The 26,502-nt window shown below is 41.8% G+C and overlaps 1 protein-coding gene across 7 annotated transcripts in view; it reads right to left on the bottom strand.

The window, feature by feature from the left end:
* The window catches only part of LTBP1 (latent transforming growth factor beta binding protein 1), a 190,655-nt gene extending 164,365 nt beyond the window's left edge, over positions 1–26,290 (bottom strand). For 6 of the 7 annotated variants that reach the window (XM_069010026.1, XM_069010028.1, XM_069010027.1 and 3 more), the window contains exons 1-3: positions 25,366–26,290; positions 24,892–24,962; positions 10,245–10,533 (exon numbers count right to left, since the gene is read on the bottom strand). In XM_069010026.1, coding sequence (XP_068866127.1) covers positions 10,245–10,533; positions 24,892–24,962; positions 25,366–25,832 — 827 coding nt within the window. In that variant the 5' untranslated portion in view covers positions 25,833–26,290. Of the gene's footprint in view, positions 1–10,244; positions 10,534–22,148; positions 22,299–24,891; positions 24,963–25,365 lie in introns of those variants that run through there. The other variant, XM_069010032.1, reaches the window with a different exon arrangement.
* Positions 26,291–26,502: the final 212 nt, after the last annotated feature.

Raw genomic sequence — 26,502 nt, 5'->3', positions numbered from 1 at the left:
AACCCTAAGTAGAAGGAAAAGCAAAGCTTGCCACCTACTGCCCAATGACATAATAGTATGTACTAATATTGTCTATCTCCTTTTAACAGAATCCCTTTTCTTGACACAGAACATACAGAACTGCATCTTCACTTGTTTTTTTTAATGAAACAAAAGATACAAAACCAGCCCAGGGAATATCCAAAAGCAGTCTTTTCTATAAAAACACTTATAAAATCCCTGACAAGCCTGAAACATCATTTCTTATAGCATCCAAACAAAGAATTCCTTTTAATATCCTCCAGTGGGGTTAGAGACTTTATTAAAGTCTGTCCCCCAGCCGCATGGTAAGTTTTAAAGACAGTACTTAAAAAAAAAATTATTACAATAGATAAAGCCTATCAGAAAATATTTTTTTCCTGTACATATCTGAAGGAGATATTTTCAAAGCTATAGATTACCTTAGTAAAAAAACAGGGCTGTAGCAAACACTGGCTTATTGCAGATCCTTTATTTGTTCTACAAGCTCCATGTCTCAGCGTCAGAAATGATGCTTTGTTATGTTTTCAAGCACAGAGAAATTCTCTTCAGTAATTACAATGCTTAGTTGAGCTATTACTCCAAATAATATTTATTTTCCTAATATATCACATAAGAAAAGTCATTTCTGAATAAAAGTAGGTCCTTTGCTTAGTGTAGGAAGTTGCTTAACTCAAAGTCAAGTAGTCATGATTCAATCACCTCCAAAACTTTTGAGCACACCTGCACACTTTTCCTGAGAAACAGCACCATGCTGCACACTGCAGTTCACCTTCCCGTCCTCCAGCCCTGCTCTCTAAGGCTATGGGATAATTTAGGGAAAACTTGATAAAGAGGGAAACAAACAAGGATTTACTGCAGATGCCCTCTAATAGAGTGCTGGCTGGTTACAAAGTCTCAATATATATTTGAACAATAACATCAGGAGAAAGGCCCACCTTCTCCATTTGCCTAGTGTTCTTCACCAGTTATATTCACACAAAAAGAACTATCAGTCTCAACAGATACTGATGAACAGTAAACCCTAAACTTTAGCACAAGATATGAGTAATAAACCTCCTTAGAAGTGGTTAGATCAGCAACTGATTACACATTGTATAAAACAGTAATTTTGGATTCCTGGGCAAAATTTATCAAAGTACAAGGATACACAGCATACAACTGTTATGGAGCTCAGGTGAAGTGGAAACTGCTTCTCAGTGAAGTACTTGGACTCTAGCACTGAAGAAAGTAGGCTCACTGGAGATGAAATATGTGTCTCTCAGGGTTCCAAAATCATGAGCAGAACAGGCTATGCGTAACAATGAAATCAGTGAGGCATTTGTAATTAATCTGACAGGCCCAACCCTGAAGATATATCTGCCTTTATCTAAGGCCAGTCCACATCATCTTAATGAAGATTCTTAGTCCATCTAGTTATCTGCTATGCTAGCAAAATGCTAAGACCAAGTAAAGCCCCTGAAAAGGGGTTCTTTGTGTCTTTGTTATCTATTTAATAAGGTTATTAACAATGGAGACTCAATAGCAACTGGAAATTAAGACAATACCAAAAGTTGTATTGATATGCAAGACACAAAAATCAGCTAATAGGTGCAGCTAGTATTATTTTAAAGGATTTTAGATCCAATATTCAGCAAGATTTCTGATACAATGACGAAAGACATCTACATACATTTTTCAAGTTCAAAATACCTGTAACAGAGGAAAATGCCCCTGGTTCAGTTATCATTTGATCATTACAACATTAAACCAAAACACACAGATTTTTATAAAGACAGAATATTGCTAAATCACATTTTTATACCGGAAATCAGTAATAAAACCTGTTCTCACTTTGCTTTTCTTCCTTTGAAAGTTAAAGGTACTGGATTTGACAGGACTGAAACTGACAGGAGACAGTTTTCCAGATCAAGTTACTGAGATCTATTCACAGCTCTAAAGAAGGGAATGAAAAATCACATTAAAACTATTCCCATTTTCTGCAAGGAAAATAGCTATTTGCAACGTTGTTCTGATTTCAGCCACATCCCATAATCATTACTGTTGCACAGTAGTTTGTTTAGAGTAACCTGAATGGGTTACTTTTATCTGTTTGGCTAAAAAGACTCAGTTAAATATCAAACTGCTGCATAATTGTTTTACAATCAAAAACACTTGCTAACAGAGAAACTGTTTTAATAGCAAGGTTCTGAATGACACAACAGCAATAAATCAAACCAAACTTCAACAATACAAGTGTATCTCTGTGAAACTGAAAACACACTGTCATGCTTTCCAAGAAAAGCTGTGCTCCTTCAGCCCCAGCAAGCCCCTGGAAAGAAGTTCTTCTGATAGTTTCCCAACATCTCCTGAAATAATTGTTTGATGAGAAATAGTAGAAGTTCCAATAGCTACAGAGAAAAAAAGCAAAACAAACCAAAAAACCAAACCACAACCTGAAAAAGCCACTTTGGAAGAGAATATAGCATATTGCAAAACAGTAACAAATGTTAAAGCCTCATTAAAGCATTCAAAGCCTCCCTACGCATTCAAACACTGTGAACTGAGTGGTCAGGCACACGTTTTCAAGCTAAAAAAAAAAATTTAAAAATGCTACCACTTGAAATGGTGGCTTACTGTCTGCTTTTCAACTAAGCTAACAGCACCAGTACAGTTTGGAGGCGATTTTCTTTCCTGAAAAGCAGTGCCTTGAAAGCAAGACGATTATTTCCACACATATGGAATATGCCTAAATCACTGTCTCTTTTTGCTGTACTGACATACAGGAGCATAAGCATATTCCAGTAGCACTCAAACTCTCAAACTTAACGACAAGTTAATTAAAAGTTAACTTTACCTCATGGAGTTTATTGAAGTTCCTGGGACTGTGGGAGGTAAGCGTATGTTGACATTCTCAAGAGGAATGTGCCTTACAGGATAATATGGATGACTGGTCTGCAGAAACTCTTTACAAGTCTATTAGGAAGAACATGAATAACCTGATGGCTAATTGGGTTCACTGTTACCTTGCAGCAAGACTCTCATTGAAAGCAGTGTGCAAAAGGCATCTCAGAATCCACCCCAAATAGCTCACAATGGGAAAGTTATTTTCCTGGTTCTCCCTGGAGCCACCTTCCACTAGCAAACCTAAAACAAGCATACTCTGAGCTCATTACAAGTTAGAAATCTATACTGAAAGGATGCAGTCATCAGCATAACCTGCAGACAGAATGCCAGTTTTTCATCTCCCTGACACAAAGCAGTGAGCTCAAGAACTGCTGGAAAAATCTCACCTCTGACCACTGCAGCTAAATTTCTAAGTCTGTGAACAGTTAACATCCCAGTGTTGCGAAGCACATGGTGCTAATATAAGCTCAAACATCTACGTCACTGGGCTCTAGACAGGCAGAAATACTAGTCCATGACTTACAGACCAAAGCTCTGAAGCACCAGGTAACAATCCATGGTTGCATCTTAATAGCGTGGTCATGGCTGGCTCAACACCCTCAAGTACACAAAGTACTTAGGTGTATTGGCTCTAAGCACAAATACATGCACGTGCCTAAGAAAAGGAAAAATCAGATTTAAAAATACTAATATGGAATATTTAGCCTAGAATCAAAAGTAATACTTTCCAAGATATCATCACTAGAACTACACTCCAGTTGCTTCCAGCTCCTCTGTGTAGACCAAGAGAACATATGATCTCCTCTCCTGAAGGAAGAATGCAGTGTATCACACAAGTTCCTGGCTTTGAAGGGAAAGAGCATCACCAACAGAAAACCAACTGAACTAAAAGTTTCAGCAGCCAGGAAGTCAAATGCTTTCTAGTTTTTAGATTGAATTAAAGATTTTTGGTTTGTTTGTTGGATTTTGTTTGACTTTTATGATGAGATGACTAGCTCAGTGCATGAAGGAGCATGATCAATCTTTTTAACCTGGATTTTAGTGAGGTGTTTGACACAGTCGTCTCTTTATGTAAAAGCTGATGAAATATGGACCACTACAACTGGGTGCAAAAACTAAAACTGAGTCTGAATAGGTGGTATTCAGTGACAGGAAATCCAATTCATAGGAGATTAAGTGACTATTTTTTTTCTTAAGAGATCAATACTGGATCAATATTGTTCAATGACTTGCTTGATGACCTGGAGAAGGGGAAAAATACAGTCTTAGCAAGTATACACACTTCCAATATGGAGGAGTGGTTGTTACACTGAAGCCTGAGGAATTTTGACAGGCCAGAGAAATGGGCTTGCAGAGTTCAAAGGCGAACACAAAGAGCGATACAGCAACTCTGTGCAAGAGTGTAGATTTGGCACCAAAAGGGCTGGAAAGCAGCCCTACAAAATGTGGGGGTCCTAGTGGATGAGGTGAACACATGTCAGGCAGCATATCTGCATGTGAAGAATGCCAGTCATATACCGGGTTGCATTAGCAGCAGCATAGCCATACAGGTCAAGAGAATGATTACTCCCTCCACCAGGCACTTGTGAGACTGCATCTCAAACGTGGTGACCAGTTTTGGACTCCCCAAATCAAGAAAGACACCAGCACAGTGGAGCAAGGCCAGCAGAGGGCCACCAAGATTGTCAGGGACTGGAACACACAGCATATGAAGAGAAAGACTTCCCAGCTCTAAAAAAAACCCCACAGCTCAAGGGGATGATATTGCTACCTACAACTGCCTCTTGAGAACCTGTAGAGGAGACTGAGCCAGGATTCTTAAGAGGCATACAGCAAAAAGACACAGGGTAACAATAAACGTGCAACAGTGGAAATTTCAATACTCTTTTTTTCCTGAGGGTGGTCAAACACTGCAACAGAAGTGCACAAATACTGGAGATCTTGAAAGTAGTTAAAGCTCAACCACACAAAGCCCAGAGCAGCCTCTTATAGTGATCCTGCTATAAGCGAAGGGTTGGACCAGAATACTTTCAACCTAAGTTTTATCCCTCCTTTTCTTAAAAAGCTTCCTTAAAAAAAAGTCAAAATCTTTTTGGACAAAAGTTCAATATTATCAAGAGCTTCCATAAAGTATTTTCAAACAGACCTCACAATTAAGTTCAAGTGCAGGGCTCTTGTAAGTAGAGAGTTTCACTTGCTCTGTAAATCTTTAGTACAAAACTATCATAATGGTGGTAAAAAAATATGTCCTCTAGACTTTTGCACTAGCTACTAACCTTCAAAAAGCCTGTCTACAACCTTTTCTAGACTATCACCTGACACATCATCATATTAACCAATCTTAGAACCAGAAGTTCAAAAAAAATAAATTACATGCAGTCAAAGATACAAAAAAGAACTAGTATGCAAGACAGGAAATAGCCAAAAGAGCAGTCTCTTATACTTTACAGTAATCCTCAGCCCACAGGAGTTTGTACAACAGAAAGTCAATAATCTCTACAGATTTTAAATATTTATGTAAACATTTAACTTACAATTATATATTATACAAAGAATATATTCTATTTTCAGTTATGACTGTCCAATATTGTCAGTTTCAGTAGGGTCACAACAGCATGCCCAGTTCTTCTCTCAGGCACATTTTTTTTTCAGTCTAATTCACACTGATATGCCACCAACTAGTTAAAATTGGGAAAAAGTAGTATTTTTTCCAGTTTAAACTATATCTTTGAACAGAAGTTAAAAACAGCTTTAAGACACCAGTTGATAGATTTACTAAAATTAGAAGGCAATACATCTGCCTGTAATAGCATGGGACTAGACCCAGTGAACCAGGAACATAGGTTTGGAGGGGACCTCTCAGCAAAGATTTCTGGGCACATAAGACACACCAGTAAGTCCAAATATGTCACCTGAAGTCTGTGTGTTCACCACTCCTTTGATGAGCTTTGCTTTGCCCAACATTAAAGCAGACTTCCACATTTCATCACCAGCTGCCTCCAAAAGAGGCTGAAGAAGCAATGCTGTGACACTTCAGTCTATTATTGAGCTCCAGCTGGTTGATGCTGTACTCCTTCTGGTGACCACTTCCAAAACTGTACTAGAAAGGTCCCTTTAAAAAAAAAAGTTCTACTGACACAGATGGTAAAATGAACAAAATCAAGCTGTTGGAGCTATCCTGTTGCCAACAAGTAAGAACACGAGATGTGAAAGGAACACCCAGAGTTACTGGAGAGCTATCACAGGAATTCAGGCCCACAAAGCATGCCTGTTACTGAGATCAGAATTCCCTACAGGTTCCAATAAGAAGCAGATTTTTATTTCTGAAACACCACTTGTTTTCAATTACAGCCATCTATACCTTCTGCTAACATTTTTCTGAGATGAGACCTTGTACCTGACAGTATATCCATCTTCAGAGCAAAGCTATGACAGACTTGCTGAACTCAGGATATTCCAGGAAATTAATCTCTCTTCAGCTTTCCTTCTGTTCAGCACCTTATTCTTCCAAAAAAAAAAAGATACCTGGAAAGAAATAAATTAATTCCCTGCTGTCCTAAATACCATCGCCACCATGATCCTAAGAAAACATGCATGAACACATCTTGATGACTGAAGTTGGAAAAGTTGCATTCCTATACAAAACAGAAAAAAATTGATAGAGGATGGCAAAACAGAAGCTCTGTATTAGGCAAGCTCCCCCTAGGAGCTAATTTAGGTGTTCCAGGTTGGGTTCTGCCCTGGATCTCACCAGTTCATTCCTTGACTGCACAGCAGCAGTGTCCAGATCGGCACACCAACTACACTGACAATGGATGACTCCGCCTTCTAGGAGTGGGAAAAGAAAAAGCCATTCCAAAAGCTTCTGGGCAGCCTCACGCAACATACAAGATACAAGGTATTCAAAGAGGAAATGAAACAGGAACTAGCCTGTCTGCTCCCTGACAATGTTAGACATGTGACCTCAGAAGGATCTTCCAGCCCTGTATATTGTCCTAATAGTCATACATGGGAACTATCAGTGGCACTCATTTCAACAGCTGTATCTAAACATCCACCTTCTGCTGCACTTGATACAACTGCTTTGGTTTGTGAAACAGTCCATGTCCTTTCCATCTCCAGCTCCTACACCTGGCTCCTGCCAAGGTTGTAGGCAGGCATTCTCGTGAATCCAGAGACTCAGTTTTCCATTTTCCCATGCCAATATTAAGCTGACTGAAATAGATTTACCTTAATGTGATCTCAAAGAATAACAGTTATAACTACCTGAAAAAGTCTCTCTACAGAGTTAGGAGAAAATCCTTAGGCTGAGAAGGGTGACGGGAACAACAAAGCCCACTGCATATGGAAGCATGCAGAGGCACTTTGGATAACACGTAACAGATGCCTGGTCTTGTCAGTCTGAAGTTGCTTCCTCTACCCCTGTGATGATATCTCATGCAAGCAGGTAAAGAAATTTTCGTGAAGCATGAAATGCTGTAGGTATCCTCTAGAAATACTTTGAGCATCATAGCCCAACAACTGTCATAGTAGGAAGGAAGAGGAAAAAAGCCTGATGATTTTACTGGAAATTTCCCCTTCATATTAGTCACTCCAATAACCCTTGCTTTGCTGATAGGAATGAAACTGGACTCAGAGTACTATGAAATACTAAAATTGGGTAGCAATTTCTCTGTCCTTCAAGACTCTGGATGTATTTGTACCTAAAGCCCCCACTGTTCTACCTTCTATCTTTCTCAAAGAACATACTGGCTTAGGGCTTAGAACTCCAAGGGAACCCAGGTTAATTTCTCTTCTTATTACACAAGACATGTAGGAACCTAGTTTAGCTTGTGGATCCACAGTTAGATGAACAAGGACAACAGTACAAAGAATTAGAAGGGTTTAGGAGGGAAAAAACCTGATAAAGATGTTATGAGACAACAAATAGCAACATTGGCAATATCCAATGATCTCTGTTCTCAGATGCAGCTTTGGAAAGGAAGTGGCAGGATGAACTTTGTTGTTGGAGTATGACTACTCAGGTGCAGAACTCTATAATCACACAACACCCTTCCACATTCATTTTTACAGGTTCGAAAACACAATTTATTTCCTAGCCCTGATTATCTTGCTCTGGAGACTAGAAGCAAGACAGACTACACCCTCCTTACAGCTCTCCAAAAGCAACACCTGTTACAGGACAGAAACACTTTTTGTCACTGACTTCACCCAAAAGTGGAAGGACAGCAGTAGCTTCAAACACCTAAAACTGTTCACATTCAACTTGACTGCCACCCTGCTGTGCACCTCCTTCCCCCCATATCAAATGGGGTCTTGAAACAAACTAAGGTTGGACCCATCAATAAAAACAAGAGTACAATTAGAGAAATTTCAGACTCACATTAAGTACTTAAAGCTCAGAGAAAGAGTATCAAAACTGGCTAAGTCACCAGCTACTAAAGAGACAGAGAAAAAATTCTCCAACAAGATGGGTGTTTCCTTGCTGCTTATAGCAGTCAGATACAATCCTGAACCTCAAACAAGCAGAAGTAGCACAGCCATGCACACTTATATTAAAAGAGAAAACATAATGCAAATACAAGAAACCAGAACAGAACACAAGCACCAAATCTTACTCTCCTCAGTTACTCAAGGTGTCAGAATTCCATGTCTGTTGCAGGTTTGAAATGGGTGCCAGGAAAGAATATCAAGCCCTACCTTGGACCACCACCAACAGCCCCTGAAGACACAAGAAAAAATGCAGATAACCCTGACACTGAATCACCCAAAGATAAGACTAGTGCCGCCTGGAGGCGGCGTTGACGCAAAGTGACGGGCAACGTGAACATCTAATTTGCACCCCCTCCAGACTGTTTCGGTTTAAAATCCCCCTGAATCCCTCTGACCCCTTCCCTCATGGTTTCCCCGCCCAAACAATCCCTTACTCTTCCTATAACCCATATGTACCTTCCTTTTTAGAAAAGGGGGGATGGAAAAGGGAAATTGATAAAGGGAGAACGAACATTTCCAGTTTCAGATATTCTCGAGTGATTCAACCTTTCAGTAATCTTGCCACGATCCTTAACAACTTTGCTTGAGACCCTTACAGAGACACCGGCCCCAATTCCCCCATGGGGACCTGTCACCCTGCTGTCTCCTAGATGTCCTTAACCCGAGCAACTACACAGAGACACTGCTGTGGCTACGGATGCTGTGGCTAATAAGAGCATGGAAATAGCAGCCTCGGTAGCCCAGAGAGGCCCACCGCACCCAGCACCGTTGAAGGAACTCGGGACTTGTTGGGACACTGGGAACTCAGGGGAGGGGTCGCCTCCCTCCAGAGGCTTTGCAGGTGTTTCTGGTTGTTCTGCCATCCGTTCATTGTTTGAAATACTGCCACAACCCTGGACCGCCACTGTTAAAACCAAAATATCCTTTCCTCGCTCATAGAAAGGGGAAGAATGGTTCTCACCTTAGTTAGTTCCAAGTAATAGGGGGAGGCCTTCTTTTAGGGTAAATTAGGGGGAGACGTTGTGGTGGCTAAGTCCGCTTTACACCTCCCAAGCTACCCTAAAAGTGGTCTCTCCCTACAACACTGTGCTAGAAAGTTCTCCCTTTGTCTAGATCCTGCTGGCCCTCTCCCCCTCCCATTCCTTTTCCCATTGGCCCCTGTTAAGTCACTCAACCTTGCCTCTGCCCCCTAGCCCTCAGACCATTGGTTTTGGATGCTCTGCCCGCCTTTGGGAGCTCTTGGGATAAAACCGCCGTGGGCTGTCAGTTCTGGGTTTGTCTCACCCCTGCCCCCTTCGGGTGTGTTGCCATTAAACACCTCGGAATTGCAAGCAGAGAGCCCCTCTCGCCTCTCTGTCTCCAGTTCATGCACAGACTGTGGGTGTGAGTGAGCGGCTGTTCACAACCCCCTGCCAAGGTGACACTGTGTGCCCGCGTGGGCGCTGGCAGAGCGGCGCCTGAGCGTGTCCGTGAGGGACCCAGGAGGGACAAACGTGGCACCGATCCGCCAAAGCTCTCATTCAATACATGTCAGACTCTGTTCTAGGCTAAACTCAAAAGGTGACCAGTGTAAATTAAGAATAATTCCTCCAAAATTAATACAGCAGTAATACTCTAAGGAAAACAAAGTTGACTGATATTATGGGATATTCTGTTCAGGTAAGGAAATCCAGCTCATAAGTAATAGAAGTCTAAACATCCACTGAAATCTTAATGTTAAAACAAGAAGTTGTTTTAAAAAAAATCTCTGAAAGTTTCCAAATACAATTTTTTGAAAACACTTGCAAGGAACAACTTTTTATAAATCTAACATACTGGACTTCTTTGAAAATAAAGAAAACACTTACTGTGGTTGCATTTGCTGAGTTAACCCAACAGGAGGCTTCTGCTTGATTGTGAATGCCATCTGAGTCATAGGGCCAACCTTTGGTGGGACCTGCACCTTCTGAGAGAAGGACTGCTGGGCAGCCTGCTGGGGTATGGGCCATGGGGGAACAACAGGGCTCCGGCCTCCAGTGGAAGATGTGTCTTGCACGACTGTATCCTCACAGGAATTACCTTTTGTTCCTGGTTTACACACACAAAGCTGAGGTCGCAGGCACATCCCTCCATTTTGGCATGGTGGTGCACAGTTAGCTAAGAAAAGACATTTTAAAAAGTACCTTTGAAACAAAGCGTAAAGAAAAATGCAAACCCTCCCCACAATAAAAAAAGGTATTAATTGTTAATTTTAATTGGAGAAGGAGAAAGCAATATTGCTAAGCTCCACAAAAGATAATATGCAAATTGGGATAGCTTTTACTGATTTCTTGCACAACAGACATGCACAACATTTGAACAGCTTCAGAAAGTAAAATGCTCAACCTAAACAATAGGAAATGCACTAGTTAAATCAAGAAATATAGCATTATTTCAAATCTTCCTCCTTTCTTCTCAGTATCCCTCCTCCTCATACTTTAACCACCCAAACTGCATCCAATGAAACAGTATTACACAGATTATAAATTGTACAGATCCAGGCTGGGATTCATTTTACAGTAGTAAAATGTACATATGCTGCATAGGTACCTAGAATGAATCCCTACTGTCACATTATAGATCACCAAAATGACACAGAGTAGCACGAAGCAATTCAGCTCTTCCCCTTCTAAAACCCAAATGACACTCCCTGCAGTAGCCCCACTGTAACAACACAAGAGATGTGAACTGCTGCTACAAAGACATTGCTACACCTAGGAAGAAACAAACAAGTGCTTGTGATTATCCCAGATCAGCTTCTATACATTCTTTGTACCATCAGTAAAAAGGGATCAGATTCTTCAAAATACAATTTGCCTTCAGAGAGGATTTATTACACTGCTTTGTGTTGCTCTATCTAGTGACTGCAGAGGGAGTCTGAATAACCAGCCTAGCTTCAACACCCAGCTTGTAGATCTAGTATTGCAGGATCAATTCTACTCTGAATGAACAAGAAACTTGGAGAAGCAGCATATGCCATCAAAAAAATGGCAGGGGGAAAAAAGCAAAAGCAATTGCTCATCATATATATACACAATACTGCAAAGGCATGTCTGATTTGAGGATTTATTCTGGATGCTTAAATTTACATCACCAAGATGGCAAAACAAATTAATTCTCTAATCCAAAGGACAGAATTTAACATTAAAATAGGATTCTGGGATAGCCAACAAAATAATTTCTTCATTAATCACATTAAAGATGGCATACAATGAAGCATGTATTAAAAAAAAACCCCATGGCTGAGATACTTTGTTCCTACAAACTAAGCATATTTTTAATATTGTTAAAGATCCTTTAAAATCGACAAAATTGTATGCCAGGTGATAATTTTTTTACTAGAATAGGTAAGAGCATATTTTAAACTATAACACAGGATTCTGCACCATATACAGACAGATACATCCAACTGCACAATTATATTATTTAAAGTTAGTCCACAACCCTTGTCCAAATAAATTAAGAGTACTTGACACTTCAATCAAGTTCTAATACATACTTCTATACATAAAAATAAATTAAATGCCCACGACTATATATTAATTAACTCATTAGGATGGGACTGTGTTAGCTTGAAGGACTAGTTTATCAGCTGGCAGATGTATCATATACACCAACTGCACAAGGCACCAGAATTGCCCTACAACTTAAACCTGAGTTTTCCATGGGGTTTTTCTCACATATACTTTCCCCTCCATGTGAAACTTATCTTCTTTTCAACAAAACTTAGCTAGGCTACCTTATTTGCATATTATGCATCTCCCTGGGAACATAAAAATAATCATTTGCTCACTTCTATTTGTTTATTTTTGAGACACAGTCTTGTCTTTGACTGCTGGAAGACTGAAGACCATTTTCACTGTAAACTTGAGAAGGAATTTGCAACAAGCATGTGCCGTAATATACAAGCCAACTCTTCATTGTGCCTTATTTCTAAAACTTAGATTTTGCTAGAAACAGTGAAAGCTCATTTATATGCACATGACTGAAATAAATAATATCTTGGAAAATAAACTCAGGAGCTTAAAATTCTAATTGAATTTCACTGGCTTTGGAGAGACTCTTAAGACCAGAAGAGTGATGCCATCACCTGGGTCATCTGTAGGAAATGTGCAAAATTCACAGTAAAGAATTTGGGCACAGTTGAGAGTGCTTTAGAAAAACAACTCAAAAAAAAAACCTTAAAAAAAAAAAAAAAAAATCAAGGCTTTCAGAAGTCCCATTTTTACATTAAAAAAACATTCATACTGAAAATGTATTTCTGGAGGTTTATGGACATGCACCTATAGTAACCACTAAGTTTCTCGAGAAGTTATTGAAAAACTGATGACTCAACACAGAAGAAAGCTAACAAGACCACACCAAAGTCAGTATGACAAAATATCCACTCTGCTAGGACGCTGATCACAGCGTATCTCCTCCCAAAAGTGAAGTAACAATGTATACATACACAAAAGACAACCCTGAAAAATCTGCAACTCTTTTTCCTGCAGTTACGAACCAAAGTTGTGCTTCAGAAGCCTATGAAAGCTTGAGTTTCTACTTATTAAAGTGAAGGTTGCAGTGAATTTAAAACGATAAAGCTAAAAACAGAACCTGTTTTGAAATTACCTCACCTTTTTTGCCCACACAGACTTGAATATTCTTACTTCACTGACAGCAACCCTGGAAGTTTGTACACATATTACATGTACATGAAGCAAATGCTCTGCAGCAAAACAAGCTGCATTACTCTAACTGGCCTTTAACAAAACAAACATCAGGAGATCCAGCACTTAAGTTATAAAACAATGGTGACAACAGGTTGAAAACCCCATCCATTAGATCTTCACAGCAAGGAACCCTTTGACTGAAGTCCTTCTTCAACGTTGCGTAATAGAAGATCACAAAACTGGATAAAAGATCACGTTTTTAGGAAAGAATTAAAATGAACATTTTAATTGACATAATACAGCACTTTAGTTTCTAAAATGTCCAAGACAGCTGTAGTGTGCCAAATGAATGACCTAATTATTTTGTTTGAAGACAACAATAATGGCCCGTAAAACTGGAAACACCAGTATTTTCCATAAAGCTAAGCTTCCAAAAACTGAAGCGTGGAAGTATTAAGTACAAAACTGAAAAGCAGGCCAGTATACTGCTGTTAAAGGCAATTGCCTTGGTCCTATTCAATTCAAGGAGGTCACGACTGGAAATTCAAAATGGAGCTTGGCAAAGATGCAAATAATGAGACTCAGCTTAGTGGTCAGATTAAAGATCCACTTAGAACAGTCTTCCTTCTCCATTGCTAAAGTGGATGTTTAAGGACAGGGTGAGACACAATAAAAGTTTATATCACTACAGTTTTTAAGAATTAGAGGCTCAGCAACTTCCTGAGCAGGAGTGCTGGTTTTGCATTTAGTAAGTCTCAATAGATTTTTCTGTCAGAGGTTGAATGATCTGCTCTTTGACCCACTTCGCTTCAACATCCAAAACTTACTGTGCCATGGAAGTTGGCCACACTGAAAGGCCAGGCACAGACAATATAACCAATCTTCCCTCACTTTCCAGAAGTGTGATTTGTGGTGAGCTTGACCTTGGCTGGATGCCAGATGTCCACTATGCTGCTCTATCAGTCCCCAGAGAGACAGGGAAAAGAAAATAAGATTGAAAACAACTTGTAGGTTGAGATAAGGCAGTTTACTAAAGCAAAAGCAAAAGTTTGCATGCACACAAGTAAAGAGAAGAAAAAAAAACAGGTTTATTCTTTATTTCCCATCAGCAAGCCATGTTCAGCCGCTTCCCAGGAAGCAGGGCTTCAACATGTGTAGGGGGTGCACCAGAAGGCAAATGCTCTAAGTAACAAATGCCCTCTGTTTCTTCACCTTTCCTTAGCTTTTCTAACTGACCTGATGTCATATGGTATGGAATATCCCTTTGGACACTTGGGATCAGCTGTCTCAGCTGTGTTCCCTCCCAGGATCTTGCCCACCCCCAGCCTATTGATGGAGGGGGGGAATGTTGAGAGACATCACTGGTGCTGTGCCAGCACTGCTCAGCAATAGCCAAAACCCTGGAGTGTTACCAACACCTTTGTAGGTACCAACGCAAAGCACAGCGCTCTGAGGGCTCCAATGGGAAAAGAGCTCCAGCTCAGCCAGACCAAATACAGAGGGGAAGGAACAAGAATTCTTTTGCATTGGTTTTGTGTTTTAAGACCATGCAATCTGTATCTACTAAAAATAAAGCCACAGTGACACATTTGCTTTGGAAGTATTTAAATCACAAAAAGCCCAAAGCTGTACCCCAAAATGCTCATCCTTTTGGTGCATCTTTCCCTAATCAACTACTGCTCACCACTCTCTCAGGCAGACTACTACTGGGTTTAACAAATGCATATCAGGCCTGGTATGGTTGTATTTGTGACATTCTTTCAGAAAGCAAGGGTAAATTAACATTACCATTAGGTTTAAACACACCCCTTCCAAAACATCCTATGTTGGTTTGGGACTGATCTATACATACACACTGTTCAGTCCATGTGTTCATGTCATTACAGTTAAAGTGTACAGAAATATTTGCAGAAGCAAGACCTAAAATAAAAAGTTCATTATAGTTTCAAAACACATAAATATTTTAAAACTTCTACATATACAGAATGTATTTGTTTTAATACTTTATAAATTCAGCATAATTTATTATCTGGAATAAGTAAGTATAAAACATTGTCATGCATGGAAGGAGTTTAGATAAAAACTTCTCTTTTGTCCCTTCAAATGAATCAAAACACAAATATAACTAACTCCACTTGTCCTAAAAATGTGTGTAATAAACTAATATTAAACTAATGCTAATTCTTGGATTAAGATCATTACAATCTCATTCCTATGCTAATCACTTATTTTAACTTCTTCAAAAGTAACACCTTATTTACAAGTTTATTTCCCTGTGGATAATAGAAATTCACAAAAATGTATTTTGCAGTAAGAAACACACAATAAAACAATTTAAATGTCCCAGAAGTTTCCTGCACTCAAGTTTCTAGCCTTTTAGCCCTGGCTCCACCTTTAAGCATTTCCTTTAACAAGCAACTGCTGTTGGTTAAATGTCCACAAACGTTTTTCAATGTCATTCCTGCATTTCTAATACTTCGACACAATTACACTACAACAGTCTTGTATTATGCTATTTCTAATGCACCCATCCACCTGATTTCTTTCTTTTTCCACCTCAAATTTATCTTTTTTTTCCCTCCTCTTGAGCACACATAGTAGTCCAGCACCAGTTTAAACAGAATGCACTGACTTCCGACAAATTTCATCACGGTGCATGTTGGCACAGTATATATCAACTTCTCCCCACAGGAGTGCCTAAATCCTGTTGGGCACAATACATGCTGGAGGGCAAATAATAGAAAATACAGCAATTGGAAAGAGGATTTTAAGTACAGAGCTGTTTCAGATTCCAGCATAAAACGGTTGAGAAATGCTGCAGGCATCAATTTACAGAAAGGGGAAAAACCAACACCATGACATAGATACGTCTGTGCTGAGGGTGGAACGTTCAAGTTCCTTTACATGCAACATAGGAATACTGTTAAAGGCATAACAAATACTGCCTTATTTCATTAATTCAAGATTTTTATTCCTCAAGCACACAAGGAAACCAAAGCTCATCTTGGTTGAGTGCACATCCTAAACAAAAAGCCGTCATACAAAGGCACCTTTAACTCCTGCTGGGTTGAAAGACAGAGTGATGATCCCCCACCGATTCCAGAAGAAAAGCAGTGAAGTGCTTTCCTTGGAAGGCAACAAGCTGTGGATTCTGAAAGGAAGGAGGCATATTCCAACTTCCCTCGTAAAAATCTGAATATGGTGCTGACATCCTGAAGAAGAGCAATGTTTTTTTAGAATTTCCTGTTCTCCAAATTACCCTACTGCTTAGCTCACCACTTAATTTTATGCTTTATTCTGGATACCATTTTAAGTATTAAGTCATTGTCCGGACTGAAGATGCAACAGCAAAAGCTAACTGAAGCTAATGCTTTTCTGGGAAGCTAGTTCTCTGAGTATCTCACACCAATGAGGTTTCAAAAATTGAAAAGTTGAACAGACATACATCCAATAATTCTAAATATTCATTGAGAAGGGGAAGAGAGGATTTGCAACCAAAGGTGATACAACCTTGTTGTAAGGCCATTCCATTTAAAAAAAAAAAAAAGGTTGAAATTACCTTATATAATCCTAAGAAATTACATTAACTGCAGAAAACCTGTGTGACCTCTACACTACTAACGGAGGTAGTATTACAACCATCTGTGTCTTTCTACACAGGAACTTGTTTTTATCGTAACTATATGGTCCTAAGGAATTCTTTCCCTAAATATGCTTCCAATGAAAGCATGTGTTGGAATTCTTTGCTGTCCACTTCAAACCATCACATTCGTTCCCACACTGGCATGTAAACATGACCTCCAGGAAGGGAGGGAAACAAAACAATGCTTTTAGCATACATATTTATTTTAAAACAAACACACAAAAAACCCGCAGTTTCTCTCCTAACCTAATGGCAACATAAAGTACTTTATTAATATTATTTTCTATGTATCTTCATAGTATGATTTCTAAATGCCAGGACTTATCAGAATTGAATAGCTGCTGTACTCAAATACTTCAAAAGCTTAGCTTCAGCAAAAGGATGCATTATTCTATCAGTAACAAGAATATAACACACTGTGTGATACTTGGCATTTTCAGTCATGTTGTGTTTACTGGAGTTTACATAATATAAATAGTTAAGACTATACAATCTGAGAGACATTTTAAAGTATTTAATTATAGCAGACCATAACTATGCGTATTCTGACAATACAAACATTTCACATGCTACAAATCCCTTTATCATTCCAGTGTCAATAAATAAAGATAAAAATCATTCACTATAGAATGGACTAAGCCAAGGAAACCACTAGATTCACATGTTACACACTATTTTCTCTGATGGAGTGGTTAACACTCAAGTAGGCACTCCTTTTAATTCTCTTAACATTGCTCAGTACAGTGCTTACTCATTTTGTTAGAAAATACATCATAATAAATATGCAGGACACTGAACAAACTAAGACAAGCTCAGTAAAAAGGCAACTGGAAATGCTTAACTGGATGCAGGATTCAGACAACTGAAGTGTTACAAAAAAGAGAAAGACTGGAGAAAAAACTATTAATCACAATAGAGTAAGCAAAACACTAAGTACAACAAAGTTTTCCCTAAATCTAACCAACTCTCAATAATAGTTCACAATTGTTGAGCTTCTTTGAAAATCCAGGCCTAAACTGCCATCTAGAGATAATAAAAACCTCATCTAAATTATAAAAAAAAGCAAATCTTGCCATAGGACATAAAACAATTCCCTGTATGCAGGGGTTACTATCTGCACTTCACAAAAAAAAGAACATGCCCAAGCAGACCTATTTTTAGCTCTGTATTTAAATTAACATCTTGCCTTACTAACATGTAAAATGCTTGTTCCCCCTCTGTGTGCAGTCATAGATGTGGAGAAATGCTAAAGATTTGCTTTCTTTCTATAGGATTTATTTCCTAGGAATAAATTAGGCTACACAAGTACTGCTGCTTTTAAAGGCAAAACAAAAAATCAACTAAAAAAGAAACCTCAAACCCAACCCAGTACTGGTCTAACAACTAACATATCAGTTACAGAACAGGGACTGACTTGACAACCTGAACCATCAATAATCTGCTAACACCTAGTACTGCAGAATTTGAGCAAGGAGGCAGCTGAAGGAGGTGTGTGCCTGTCTTCATCCACCCTCCACAAATCCTATAGCTCCCAGGCAATCCAAGCTTGCTTTAAGGCAGGATCAGTCAGCACAAGCAGCCCTTCATGGTGAAGGCTGCACTCTTCTTCTCAAGGCCTCATGGAGCAGAACCCCACCCCTCATTAAAGCCCCACTTTTCCAAAGGTTGGGAAGCCTACTGATCCCACACACACACTTTGCCCTGCTCTCTCACTTCACAGGAGAGGAAGGAGATGGGAGCATGCCCCCTCCCAGCTATTCCCTTCTCCATGCTCAGGAAGAGTGGCCATAAGAAGAGAGGTGCAAGACTAGTACTGTAAAGTATCACTTCACTGTCAGTACAAAATTTTGTTCCTGCACATGTGCAGAACCAGACAGTGCACAATTGATGGATGAACCACAGCTTTCCCTGGCACCTACACAGCTTTCTACTCCACTTCCACATTACACACGGAAAAAAACCAGCCAACAAACTGAAAGGGAGGAGGAAAAAAAACCCCAAGCACCTCCATTTTCTGTGTTCCTTCTGATTCTCTATTTAGAAGGGAAGCGTTCAGGACCTTTCATCCACTGTAGATTTACAACAACTTTACTGCAGGTCCTGCTTCTTTTGTTAACACTAACTGCCACAGTGAGCTGAACAAGTTCACTGTCAATCTGTCATCTGCTCCAGTGTGGGAGCACAACATCTTGACAAGCTTCTCATTTTTTTATTTTGTTCTGTCTTAATTCTATACACACTTGCAATATTTGTATGAAACAGACTATGTACCATTTTAAGCTTGTTTCCAGTGAAGTCCCAAGTGTCTCACAAAGAAAAGGCTGGGAAGGTTTCACTTTATACTAATTGTGGACTTAAGTTTCCTCAACAAAATGAGGGAATGGCACATGGCATGGTCACATGTGTACAGCAGGCAGCAGCTAACAGCTCCCCCATCTTCTCACAGCTCTTTTACAGCCTCATCCCACAGGAGGGAGGTTGGCTGCCAACCATGGCCAGGGGACGGACATTGTGCTCAAAGTCTGCATTACTGCTGATTCAGGTCAGCCTCTCTTGAAGCTGTCATGCCAGTTGCACTTACAGAGGTTTGGTTTTTGTTGTGGGACCATCTTCAGGTATCTGCACTCTATTTCTTTTAAGATGTAAAGAAAAAAAATATGTCTAAATAATAAAAAGCTAAACTCAAAGCATGAGCACTCCAAGAAGCACTCAGCCTCATACTGGCACTCATTCCACAAGACCAGACTACACCTTGTGCAAAATAAAACACTAAGCCCTGAAACACACATACCTTTGGGCCTCAGGTCACCAGGCCCAAAGGGTTTTGTCTATAGATCAGCACCACGCTGCTTGCTAATGCAGACAAAGACAACAAGAATTTGGACCCTGTCATTCTACCCCCCTCCCAAGGGCAGTAAGTGAAAAATAAAGCAGAGTAGAATTACCACCAAGGGCTAACAAGTTAGAGCCCTTTCCCACTACAAAAGCCCATCTATTTCCTGTACATGAAATTCAAAAGTTTTATTTACATACTACAGTAGCAAGCCCAGCAAAGGCAAACCCAAGCTTCTCAAGCTTTCAGTTTTTCAATTCTGAATTGTTTAAAAACCACATCAAAGGATAGATTAAAAAGGACTAATGTATAGGTCAGTCACATGGGGTCAAAGCAGTTTGTCCCTTTAAAACTCGGACATTAAATTTTGATTTAGACATAATTTGAAGGAGATTGATACTGCTTTTACTGAGATTATGGTCTTTGAATGAAAAGAAACAACATTTGGGGACAGTATGTCATAGTTAGGCTTTGTATACACTATGTAAATAAACAGAACTTGGTAAAACTCAAAGGCACAAAACTGTTTAAGCAGAAGCCTCAGGAACTGGTTGTGACCAGAAAACCTCCAAGAAGCACAGCTGCAAACATTTGAAGTGCTCAGTTCCAATGATCAAAAGTACAGCCCTCCTGGATACCACCAATTCTAAGAGCTGAACAGAAGACAGAAAAAGAGTAGATTCTGAGCAACCAATACTACAGCATTTAGTGATATGGAGTTTTATGTCTAAACTGGAGGACTCGTGTATGCTTCTAAGTTTCCAGATCTGGATCCTAAGCCTATTTCAGAACAAGGCCTAAGCATGCAACCTTTCCCTCACCTTCCCCAAGAAATTCAGAAGTGCAAGCTGGAAGCAACCTGGGGCACACTCCATCCAGGTGATCTAGAATCACTGGTCACGCTGTCAAGTGCCCATGTCCCGAAGGAGACACGGAGCTGTAGCATGCTAACTCAGTCACAGCAAGAAGTAGAGCTCTGGAAGTTTAGAGAGGAGGTGGCTCAAACTGAACAGCAGTACACAAGCAGAGGACAAGCAGAATCATGAAATGAACAAAGGGTACCCTTCCTCAGGGCAAGTATTTACACAACTTTCTGGTCTCCTGCCTCTACAGTAGCAAGCATCTACTGTTGTGTATTTTCTTATTCTGAAAAATAAATTAACCCTCAATAACATCTTTATTTAATGTTGAGTCAGGCACTCTTTTTTAAAAGAGAATTAGCAAGATAATTTTTTAATACAAAGAAAAAAGAAAACAGACTGTTTTCTCATTTCTAATGACCTTCCCAAGGTGCCCAAGCACATGACAGTTCATATGACCAAACTCCTAGAATTCAGTCCAGTTCCAACACCAAAATACTACTCCTACACCTGTGCATGGAATACATGCATGCACACACACAACACCTTCAGCTAAGAAAGACTTAAGACCATTTTTATCTTAATTGACAAGGATGGCATACCTGGGTTCTACACAGACAGCAATTTCTCTCCCTATAGGAAATTTACTCTAAATGTGTTCCTGCAAAATCCACTTCCTCACCTCTTTGCACTGTGAGCCTTTCTTACATCTTCATAGTAAGGAGCTCATGCCATTAAAAACTGCCAGCTGTCTCCTTCCCATTTTTTTTAACCACCCAGTTTACATTGAGAACACTCACAAACAACTGCTATTAATACTCCAGACAAAACATATTATGCATTTTACATGGGGTTTATATTACAACAAGGCAGTTCTTCTCATTTATCTTTTTAAGATATCAGATTCTACATACAATAGGTAATTTTCTCTTACATTCCCAACATGAAAAACAGCTCCTTGTACCATTAGGCAAACCAAAACAAAACAAACAGCAGAGTAGATTTTGTAGAAGTAGTTTTAACTAACAGAAATTTAGTAGTAAGTAACAAAGTAGGAGACAACAGATTTCAACGGGATGAACACGCAGTTGGGTGGTGGGAACTCCTGATTTCCAGCACAGGCCTTCTTGACAGTTGTTATAACTTGTCCAAGACCACATTTAACCTATGGTTTAATTTCCATAAATGAAATAATAAAAACCCCACACTCTCAGCTTTACTTGCCTTACAGACATGTTACAGCGCTAATTAATGTTTCTATAAAGCTCTGTTATGCAACAAGTACTAACAAAACATGCTGTCTCCAGCCTTGGTGGTATCTTATTACTGCACTTGCACAGATTATAACCTATGATAACTATGACTGGAAGACAATCCTTGTCCTAAACCCTTTCACGTGCTTCTAACTTTCCAAGATGTTTACTGTGGTGGTTCAATTTTTCCCACCTCTGTCTTTACCCAAAGGTGGAGGTTCTGAAAGCTTCAAAAAGGTTGGTTTTGATTGTTAGGCATCATATGCTCAGCATAAAGCAATTCTGAATACTTTTACACTGAGTGTTATCATTTCATCTTTTTAATTAGAATGATGCAGCTCTTCATAATTTAAGTCACACTGAGTCTGAAAAAGTTCTTAAAACTTTACAATATAAAACTGAAATATTAGGGACAGAGTGGGGAAAACCCTACGTGCCTAAATTGGATATGGTAGGCACTCTCATACAGTTTACAGAAAGACAGAAGCTCACCTTCTGAGGACTATCAGGCTTCCAAGACAACATAAATAAATGTAAACACAACAGGCAGTTCAGCTTCAGGCTAAAATTTTTAAAAAAGGACTTGAAAAAGTTCCTTTGCCTCCTCTGTACAGATGCTGCCCTCTGACCCACACAGAAACACTTCAAACACCCCCTGTTGCTGCTACTGAGAGCAAAGCGATGTGGCTGCCGCTGCCCCCAGCCAGAGCGCCACCCGCCCGCATGGAAGCCACCCGAGGGAACGGCAGCCTCAGGCGTGAGAAAGCAGGGCTAGCAACCACCACCATGCAGGGCAAAGGGAAGGGAAGGCAGCCTGGCTGCAAGGCCATACCCCTACCCTTCACCTCTCTTTCTGCGGGTTCCAGGCAGGCGTATTCACACAGGTGCAGCAGAACAGAAACACATGCTGCTTGTTCCAGCCTGGGATTACACCTGAGCTAATAAAGCTCACTGATCAGAGCTGGCTCTCAGCACTCTGGTTCTGGAAGCACGATGCAGACAAATGGAAGTTGGCTCTGGAAAGAGCCAGTATGGGTCTGGGGTTTATTAGCTCAGGCTTTGCACCATGCAAAAGGATAGAATCTGGCCCTAGAGACTAAATAGCTTATTGAAGTGATACTGAGCCTGAACTAATAAAGCCTGACAGAACCAAACTGACTTTGTATCAAGTCAGCTCAGGTGTGCCAGCATCTGTGGCACAGTTAATCCACTGCTGCAATAGCAACTCAAAACGAATGGAGCCCCCTATCTGAATTTTAAAAAATCACTTAATTTTACAGGAAACAAAGGGGTTAGCTGTTGTTCAGTTATAGGGTTTCACAGGAACATCAGGAACTTCCAGAAAAGGTGTTATCTGGCTTTTATGACTGTGAGACTAATCTTCCATAGCTGAATCAAGTCAATCCTATCTCATGGTTTGCCTAAGTTACAAAACAGACAACTTCAGTACATTTAGTGCTTCCCTTGGCCTGCCAAGAGAGAGGTGAAACTGAGAAAATCCAAGCCAAGTGTATTCCTCCACTGCTAGAAGGAATCAGAGAAGCATCAGAGCAGGGAGTAAAAATATTTAATGCTAAGGAGAGCCTAATATCAGAGGCACAAAATGAGAAAGGTCAGGGAGAAAATCCCCCCACCTTTCTTTAACTCTGTCTCTGCTACTCCATTCCTACAGTAACTGTATGAGCTAACCAAGTAATTTATGGATTTAAATTAAATTCAACAAAGCTAACCCACAAAACTCCAATTGTCTTAGTCCTTATTGAAGACTCTAAAAATACACAGGAATCAAAAAACAGATGAATGATAATCAGAAAAGTAAAGATGACAACACTTAAAGGACAAAAAGCAAAGAAAATTACTTAATTTACAAACAGAAAACTAACCTGGAAATGAAAGTCACTAGAACACAGAGAAAAAGCCATAAAAAACGAACAGTATTTGGGATTTGTTCAAAATAATGAAAATAAAATTGGTTGAAAAAAGCACAGTTACAATACATTTTTCACTTAATCTCCTGAAATTACTAAGAGGTTTTTTTCACTTTGATTAGTCTTTAAGCTAAGGTAGGTGTTTATTAAGCTCTGCAATTAGCCTCAAAATACCACTGTAAGGTGAAGGAAATCATTCTAGTACTTGTAAGGTGTTAAGTATAAAAAGTGACTAACCTAACACAGCAGCATGTATTTGAAAATGTTAATTTAGGAGAGTACCTTAAATACACATCTAAGTTGGTAGGGAAATCGTGAAGTTTTGTCTTTAACTACTGTCATAAAGTCTTTGCTTCTTAGCAACAGGTCCATGCAGGTCAAAGGTACTTGACCTTAGTCATGATTACAAAAGTGATTGCTCTCCCTATTGTGAAAAATCCCACACAGGGACAAAAGCCACTAAAAAAAAAAACCACAAAAACTCTTGAAAGCATTGTTTACTCCAACTCTCTCAGGGGCAGTAATCTGTCCTGCTGAACTACAGCAGTATTCAAAGATCTGCCCGATCTCACTGATACTCACAGGGGTTTCCTGAAGAGCTATGCCACTCCGGTCTTTCCTGACCTCATGACATCACTCCAGTTTAGCCATTTGCAATCATAGTGAATCTTGCCTAAAGTAGCAGAAATTCTTCCACTTTCCCATTACAAAGGACAACCAGCGTATAGCAGGATTGACTCGATCAGTGTTATTTTATGCACATACTTTGTGTTTCTAATTATCCCAGTAAAGGTACATCACTCTACAGCACTGTCACCAAACCAACTTCTTTCACGTTGTTCAGTGGTTCAAAAATTCTATGCCCTAAGCGTGGGATCACTCACATGGGCTACGTGGTGAGGGGAGAGTTTGAGTAAATGGCGATTCCTTGCTCCCCACCTGTGCTCCTCTGGTAGATTCTTTACCCTGTTAAGTCCTCCATTCTAAAAACTCTTAAAAACCAAGCACTGATGGGGAGGGGATGTTCACACACACAATGGCTCCACAAAGCTCTCTCCAAAAATGTCACCACCTGTGCCGAGAATAAATACAAGAGGCACTATTCATCTTTTACCGAAGGTTAAGGTTAGGAAGGAGGGATTTAAGGACGGAAAGAGTGTTAGATCTGTCCTGTGGGTTCCGCAGCTCAGCAAGCACCTCTTCGTCCACAGATGAACCCAGCATCCACCACCAGGTGCCAGCGTGGTCCCCTCGGGTCCCACCACATCTCCTACCACACCCCCCTCCCGGACCGCACGGCTACTCACGTTTGATGCACCGCTGGGAGCCCGTGGCCTTGCTCCAGCCGTGGCAGCACTGTCCCCCGCACACATTGACCCTGCGGGAACAGCAAACAAGGACCAGTGTCCGGCGGGGCATCCCCGCTCCCCATCCCGAGCCGGGCCGGGAAGACAAAAGGCGGGAAGAATTAAACCTCCCGATTAAACTCGACGCCTCACGCCGGGCGCGGGGCCCGCCGCGACTCCTGGGATGGGGGGAGCTGGCCCCGCGCCCGGCCTCAGGTGCCGCGGGGAGACGGCGAAGAACCGCAGGCGTTCGGTGCCCGCGGCGGGCGTGCCGCCAGCCGGGCACCGGGACCGGGCAGGTAACGCCGCGGTGCCCCGGAGCCCGCTCCCCCCTCCCCCCCCCGAGGGGACAACAGCGGCCGCGACGGAGATGCTGGAGGTGCTCGGGAGCTGCGGTGGTGCAGCGGGGGCGTGCGGGACGGGAGGGCGCCTTACCCCGGCAGCGGCGGCAGCTGGTGCTTCTGGCGGAGGGGCAGGGCGGCGCTGCTGTTGCCGTGGGGGCCCGGAGGCGCTTTGGGCCGCGGGCCGAAGCGGGCCGGCTTGACGAAGGAGGAGGCGTGAGCGGCGGAGTTGGGGTGGACCTGGCCGGCGGGGCCCAAGCGGAGCTGGACGCCCGCGCTGCCCGGCTTGCTCATCCGCCGGGTCCGCTCCAGGGGGCCGCTGCCGCCGCCGTAGCGCGTGTTCAGCTGCACATTGAACGTGCGCTGCTGCTGCTGCTCCCCCCCGAGGAGGGTCGGGCGCTGCTGCCGGCTGCCAGAGGAGCCCCCCCGGCCGGGCTGCAGGACGTACGTGATCCTCCTTAGCCTGCCCTTTTCGGAGGCTGCGAGCCCTGGTGACAAAAGTGCACAGGCGGCTAGGAGGAGGAGGAGGAGGAGCAGGGAGCCCCGTCTGATCCGACCCATTTCCAGAGCGGGAGCCCCTGCAGCGGGCGAACTTCGCGGACCCGTGGTGCAAGGGTTTCCTCTCCGCCAAAGGACGCGTGTGTGTGCGACCTGCGCCCGGGGCGCGGATCCCTCCTCCGCTCGCTGCCCCCCAACCTGCTCCGGGCGGGGGGAAGAAGGAAAAAAAGCCTCAGGATCCTCCCGCCCGCCCCCCAAACTGTTAGGAAAGTTCAGCAAACACTTCGCCCCGTGGAGCAGGAAAACATCGTTGGAAGAAAGGAAGCGGCGGGTGCGAGCTGAGCTGCGAGCCGGAGCGGGAAGGGAGGAGGAGCAGCAGGGGAAGGGTGTTTGCTGGAGGGGGGTGGTCGCAATGGAGAGCAGATGTCTCGGTTGCCGGAGCTGCCAGGGGTCTGCGTGCGTATGTAGGAAACGGCCCTTGAGTCGGTGCGGGCTGCTCCGAAGCCCCTCTTTAAGAGTTTCCCCGCGAGCGAGCGTGTGCGGAGGGGAGGGGGCGGGCGGAGGGAGCCCCTGCCCCGGTGCCGGCCCCGCGCAGCCAATCTGGGGCCGCCGTGACGTCAGGGGCGCTCCCGGGCGCGGGGAGGGGGCCCGGCCGGGGCCAGGTGACCGCGGAACGGGAGCGGGGCGGCCGCGGCGTCCCGGCCTCGGAGCCTGCGCCGCTAAGGGAGCCTCG

The sequence above is a fragment of the Aphelocoma coerulescens genome, chromosome 3, assembly GCF_041296385.1.
Source record: "Aphelocoma coerulescens isolate FSJ_1873_10779 chromosome 3, UR_Acoe_1.0, whole genome shotgun sequence".
Lineage (NCBI taxonomy): Eukaryota > Metazoa > Chordata > Aves > Passeriformes > Corvidae > Aphelocoma > Aphelocoma coerulescens.
This window is presented reverse-complemented; position numbering and strand designations above follow the sequence as displayed.